This window comes from Nematolebias whitei, chromosome 7, assembly GCF_014905685.2.
Source record: "Nematolebias whitei isolate Nwh7 chromosome 7, NemWhi1, whole genome shotgun sequence".
Classification (NCBI taxonomy): domain Eukaryota; kingdom Metazoa; phylum Chordata; class Actinopteri; order Cyprinodontiformes; family Rivulidae; genus Nematolebias; species Nematolebias whitei.
Genome location: NC_056504.1, coordinates 27,141,296 through 27,148,085, shown reverse-complemented (window position 1 = coordinate 27,148,085; position 6,790 = coordinate 27,141,296). Strand labels below are relative to the sequence as shown.

Genomic DNA, 6,790 nt, shown 5'->3' with positions numbered 1-6,790 from the left:
ATCTACAAGGTTAGAAGCCAAACTTTAGGCGAGAACTGATGTAGCATTGTGCATTTTACTGAATAATTTATTTAATGTTCACAGATTTAGTCACATGCAATGTTAAATAAAATAATTATGTTTGCTGTCAGGTAGAGTTTGTGAAACTTATTTTTAATGCACTTGAATGTGTTTGTGTTCTTTCTTGTTGTTTTCTCACAGTTGAATTTGAAAAGTATCCATATTGAAAGCATCTGTAATATAGAACAGAATAAAACAAATCCAATCATGTTTGTTTAAAAAGACTATAATCTGAGACAGCATGAAAGGAGGTCAAATGTATATAAATAAATAAATAAATAAATAAATAAAACTTTGTACATACTGACACTTAATAATGCTGGAATCTAATATAACAAATATGGCTCTACTGGATTGAATTAGTTTTTAATACAATTGTCAGTTTTACTAAATAAATGCACAAAATAAATTAGTATACAGTATACTTTATATGAAATTACCTGTTTAACTTTTATTTATGTATTGTGTTTATTGTGAATTGATACTGTATAAATAAACTTTTATGCTGTTGCTATGGGATTTATAAAACATGTTCTGTAATTCAATTAACACAATTCAATTTAGAAAATTATGCTAACTGGTGAAACTGTTGAAATAAACCTTAGTTTATTTTTGTTTGTTTGTTTTTACAGTATTTAACTAGAATAACGTTAGCTTGGATTTTTTTTTTTTTTTTTTTTTTTTTTTTACTATAAAAAAAAGGAACTATGTCAATCATGTGGCCTTATCAAGCTAGTTGGAGCCAAAACCGCTATTTTCTCTCACCGGCTCACTCCAGTCTCAGCGTGGTGTTGCATTTCCCACTCAGTAGAGGTTGCTCCAATTCTTCAACTTCAGTTAGGCAACATCCTTACGCTGATCGAGCTATTTAAGGTTACATTACGTCGTGGGCGTAACGGCTCCTCGTAATGGCGACCGTACGGTAGATGTGCCTAGGTTAGTGAAAATGAAGCGAAGAAGAAGTTATTTCTTTTAAGAAAAACGCCGAGGTTCCCCGGAGGAGCGCTTTGCGTCTATAACTATCTTCTTATTGAGTGGTAAAGTTAGCTGTACTTTTGAACTTTCGTGCTCCCAAAATGATGAAGCTCAAGTCCAACCAAACCCGGACGTACGACGGGGATGGCTATAAGAAGCGGGCCGCTTGTCTGTGCTTCAGGAGCGAGACCGAGGAGGAGGTGAGTTCGGGGATGTCACTGTGTGCTAGGCCATGTTAAGATTAGCACCCGTAGGTGCTTTCACTATCCTATCCGTCTTTAAACCGAGACAACTATTAACACAGCGGTGGTTTTAAAGATTATAACCTCATATTTCAGGTTCACATGTTTCCCACTTGGTGTATGTGTTAAAAGTTAGATTTTAGTTCCAACTTTATCCAAGTGTTATGTAAGCCTCTTTAGCTGTGCCTCGGGTTTTTTGCATCCAACATTGCTTGAATGTTAGCCGCGTGCTAATGCTAACGTTAGCATGCTAACTAGCCTTGCTGTTGCTCTGGGCAGCCGGCTGTCAGCCAGCCGGCAAACCAAAGCTAGGCTTTAATCAGATTGGTGACTTCATTTCTAAAAGCCTTTAGCTAGACATAAATTATTGTTATCGATTGTTTTAAAATACTATCTAAAATATTTGTTTCATTAAATGTTGCATGTAGGCAATGCCGAGCCTTGGCACCAACTCTGGTATTCTTATCGTTAACTGGGAATTTTAATTTAAATTGACTTGTTAGTGGCGGGTCAGTCAGCATTCAGGTGAATGTATTTTGTGGCGTAAATGATAGAACCTTGGTTTAGAAGCATAATCTGAATTATGTTAGAAATCTGCCTCGTTTGTGCTCAAATCATCGTTTTGCAATAAATTGACCCACTGATTAAAACTCCTCCGCTCTTTGAGAAACGGATGTGCTGTTCATGTACAAACAAGCTTAAAGGTGTATTTATAACTAGAGTTTTAAGTGAGTCGGAAAAGTTCAATTAACTCCGTTTCCCATCCTGTTCATAATATTATAATTTTTTATTATTATTATTATCATTAATATTAATAATAATAATTAGGAAGGAGTAAGAGGAAATACATCAGCATCAACAGCACACAGAGAGAAATGTTCAGGGATGTAGTTTTACCTAATCTGCTTCCAGCCCAGCATCACCTGTTGCAAAGCTTATCATTAATACTGATGTTTGGCTTTACTTATAAAAGGTTAGATTAGAGTTCTTTTTTTCTTTGTCAGTGTGGCGGTTGACCTGTTTTGTAAAATGTTTTTTATGTGCTTGAGGATGAGAAATAAGAAACACTGTTCAGGTAATGTCTAACCGAACAGTCCTACATGTGATGCATTACAGGTGCTGTTGGTGAGCAGTAGTCGACATCCTGACAAGTGGATAGTCCCTGGAGGGGGAATGGAGCCTGAAGAGGAGCCCAATGTTGCTGCTGCTCGAGAAGTGTGTGAAGAGGTTGGTTCTGGTATTTTTTTTGCCTATTATTAATATTATTCTAACAAACAAATGAGGTCATTAGTGATCCCTATGCAGGCTTAACTGCCAGACTTTGATTTACCCATTCTTAAATAAAAAAAATAAAATAAACTGTTGTAAAACATGCCTTTCTTTAGACCAAATGTGATGCTGAATTTATTTCCATTTGCATTGCAGCAAATACAAGAGTATTGTGTTACATTTCCAGTAATTACATCTGCATTCAACACGGGGACTAATACTTTGCTCTCAGGATCCTTTTTGTCAATACAGTCATCTTGTTTGCATGGGCAGAAAGAGGAAGCCTGGCAACATGTAGGCTGTATCAGATGTCAAATGGGTAAATGAGTCTGAATAGCTGCTCACTTGTTGCACTACCAGACTACAATTTATGTATAAAATATACTTAAAAACTAGAACAATTTACCTTTTTTTTTTTGTATAAGTTTAACAGATTTTGTTTTACAAAAGTACCTTTTTTGTAACATCTGTACCTAAAGGGACAAAATGTTTAATTTTTGTTTGTATGTTGAGCTAGATTGGTGAAAATAAGTGAAACTCGCTAAGAATCAAAATCACACTGATATCCTGCTAATGCCACCCACACATTGGAGAATTATTTCAGATTAGGTGTTCCTTTAGTATGTATTCTATTAATCTATTGGGATATTTTGATCAGAATGGACACAGGAATACTGCATGTTGTAAATTTCACCCTGCACTTTTTTCACAACAGGCCTCTAAGTAAAGCCTATCGCTGTGTGTGATGTACAGATATTGATAAAATCTCTTATCCTGCCTCCTTTGGTGGGTGCAAGACACTGCAGCCTGCCAGCACATTTCCACGAGGTCAAAAGTAGTGTCATGTAGTACAGAGGTTCGCTAAAGTGCTAAAAGGCTGCATTCAGAAATGCAATGGGGATTTTGAGTGACACTCAATACATCACCACATTCTCTGGCTTTCTAAGCCTCTTATTGGACGATGGTGTAACAGGACATATTCTAATCCTGGCAAGCTTATTCTGATTACCATAAGAGTGGTGAGCCATTGCTTATGCTTTATTGGTTTAGAGTCCTTGGGGGGGGGGGGGGGGGGGTGCATGAAAATTCAGCTCTCAGGAGCTGGCCAGATGTTAAACAGCATCTCTGTCAATTTACCCGCTGCCCGACCTTATTCTAGTGTCAGTGATACACCCCACCCTGCAGTTTGAAGGCACAGGACAGTATTGCATAACTAATGCAGCTTCAGCGCTGTCCATTCTCTTCCAGGATGATGCCCTTTCATTTTCAATTACCGTACATTGTGGCCATGACATGTTTTCCATGTCATAAAAACATATAGACTGACTTTTGGCCTATTACTCAATCCCTGGCATAGTTAGGAGCTTGTAGTGGGGAGCCTCTTGTTTTTCATGTGATCTGTCAGAAGACTTGAAGGGTGCTAGACCAAGTCCATGGTGCCATGTGAGGACTCAACATTTATTTATAGGCTGAAACTGTAACCTGAAGAAGCTGCTCCAAACATGTCAGCAATGACGTTGCTCTGTATTTAAACCTCAGGATCTATTCACCTGGGAGTAAAGGTCCAGGGGATAGGGTTTTTTGGCATTAAAGTATATTTAAAAGTAAAATGCCCTGAACAGTGTTCAAGGTGTCCCCTCCAGAGGAAAGAATGTAATATTTGCTCAGTTTTTATTGTTTAGGATTAGGAGTAAAGTGACAGAGAGGTTTATTCTGTTGTTTCTGACCTTTTAACATAAGCCTGCTTGACTCTTGAGGGATTTTGTGTGAGGAGCTGTTTGGGTGACGGCAACAGCTGAGCAGTGACTTTTTGTGTATTGCTGCTGTAAAATCCACAACTTCAACACCCACAGAAATATCTGCTATTTCAGTAATTTGTTAATTGGCAAAGTTTCATTTAAAACAAAAATCACAACAAAAAAAATCTTCAATTTAAAAATTTTCCTCTGATTTTTTTTTTTTTTTGCCTAATTTGAAAATACAGTATATATTTGTAGTTTAGACTGTTTCTTGAAAAAAAAGAAATGTCTCTAACTTGTGTTGCACTGGTTTTATTTTATCTAATCTATGCTTAATTTATTTAATAAAAATGACAAATCGATAATTTAAGTTTAAATTCAGACATCCAGAAAGTCATTTAAAGGACATCTGTGTCAGTATTAGCTAAGAACAAATTATCATAATAATAATAATAAATCCTTGTGTGTTACTTGGAGGACAGAGGAACCCTTGAAAAGAAAAATGGATTTTTTGATTCAATGTAGACCACTGCAGCAAAAACACAGGCTAGTTTCAAAATTGCCACACAAATTACATCAGCACCTTATATACACAGCTTCTTTGTGTTTTTATCCTTTAAATGGAGTTTGTAATTGTCCTTGTAGTATTGTGGCAACATTTTCTAATCTCTATTTGTTCTGCAGGCCGGCGTGAAGGGGACTTTAGGTCGCCTAGTTGGAATATTTGAGGTAAGCTGCTGTTTACTTGCTGTGGATTGTTTTGTCGACACACCTTTTGTGCGGTTGTGATTGAGAAATAAAGCGCTGCAATAATTATTTCTTTGCTTTCCACAGAACAAGGAGAGAAAACACAGAACCTACGTCTATGTTCTTATTGTAACGGAGGTGCTGGAAGACTGGGAGGACTCGGTCAACATTGGTAAAGAACTATTTGTTTACTTGACAGAGGAGATCATGCACAGTTCCCAGACAGTCACATGCTTAAACTGTGGCTTTAGTTTTTTTTTTTTTTTTTTTTTTTTTTTTTTTTTTTTTTTTTTTTTTTAACATTTCAAGACTTTTCATTCTGGCCCTTGTGATTTTCTCTGATTACTAATCCAGACCCAGTTTTCACTTTGCTTTTTCTCATTGTGTTGTGAGTGAACCGTCTCTACAGTGGTTGTTTTGTTTTGTCAACAGGGAGAAAAAGGGAATGGTTTAAAATAGTCGATGCCATACAAGTGTTGCAGTGTCACAAGCCTGTGCAGGCCACCTACTTCGAGGCTCTCCAGGGGAGTTGCCTGACCAGTAATGGAACGCCACTGGTGACCACAATAGGTGGGGACCTCTCCCCTACCTACAGCATCAATCAGAGCTCCGTCTCGGGTATCAGATAACTAAAACCGCAACTCTGACTTCCCCTGGAGCTTTTGCCACCACTTGCGCTCTTACTTGTCCCTTCTGTCTTTCTCCTCTCCCTTTTATCTCCCTTTGTTTTTCTTCTTTCCTCAATAACATGGATTTGCCTTGCCAACTCCTTGGTGCCAGAACTGAGGCACAAACTTGATGAGAAGTGTCGGGTGAATAGTCTGAAATATTTGTAAATGTAATTTTTGAACCCTTTTTTTTCCCCTTTATACTGATGAATTGCATGAAGTGTCCCCTCATTTCCAGTTCTTTATGCACCCTTAGCGTGGTGATTATTGAATGCAAGAACTACTTTTTACTGTTGTAATGTAAAAGTGTACACGTAGTGCTTAAGCTGAAGGCTTTTGGTGGTCTTTTTAAATGTCTTCGCCATTATTTTAATTTTTTTTTTCCTGGAATTAAATGTGCCCGTTATTGTACTCCCTCCCCTGTTGTATGGATAGGAAATATTGTCTGTACCTGAATGAACAGAATTGTGGAACGTGTCTTGCATGAGCACTGTAATCGAGTCTCGCTCATTTGGGTGACGTTATGCAGATTGTGCAACCAACTTGTGGCAAGGTCTTCAGCTGTTCTCCATGTTCCCCTTTACTGTAGTTTGTGTTTTTAAACACAATAGTACTGCCCTTAAGTAGGTTTTCAGTGTCTGTTAGTTTCAGCAGTGTCTCTTATTTTCATTTTGTTTGTAACATAGCACAGATGACTATAGCGGGCACTTTTCATTGTGTTCATGATGATGATGATGATGATTATTATTTTTTAATCCTTTCCTTTAGTATTTAATCTGCATCCCCAAAACACTCAGAACTCAAACTTGACATTGAAAGTAATGGATCTATAATGCTGTCTTTGGCATGATGCAGAACAAAACAAGCCTTGTACAGTTTGAAACCTTGTTTTTAACTTGTAAAATGCTTTTGGATACTAATATTTTGTTTCTTCTTGTTCGTTTTTTTTTTTTTTTTTAACGTTTGCAAGTCTCTTTAGCTGAGCTGCGTCACCTGGCCTCGTCGTAAGGCAGCTGGCTCAATACTGTGAAACTGGAGGCGCTGTAGATAGCATGTAAGAGGTTTTTATTGTAAATTGTTTATTTCTGTA

The 6,790-nt window shown here is 37.3% G+C and overlaps 1 protein-coding gene across 2 annotated transcripts; it reads left to right on the top strand.

Moving 5' to 3' along the window:
* The first annotated feature begins 971 nt into the window (after nt 1-971).
* Nucleotides 972-6,790, top strand: nudt3b (nudix (nucleoside diphosphate linked moiety X)-type motif 3b). Of its 2 annotated transcripts, XM_037679326.1 has the most exons (6): nt 972-1,235; nt 2,394-2,504; nt 4,970-5,014; nt 5,120-5,204; nt 5,465-5,602; nt 6,671-6,790. In XM_037679326.1, the coding sequence occupies exons 1-6, from the start codon at nt 1,137-1,139 to the stop codon at nt 6,706-6,708; spliced, it is 516 nt and encodes a 171-aa protein (XP_037535254.1). In that variant the 5' UTR covers nt 972-1,136; the 3' UTR covers nt 6,709-6,790. The 2 variants fall into 2 exon arrangements, with proteins under 2 accessions (XP_037535254.1, XP_037535253.1); XM_037679325.1 differs by lacking the exon at nt 6,671-6,790 and having other exon boundaries at nt 5,465-5,700.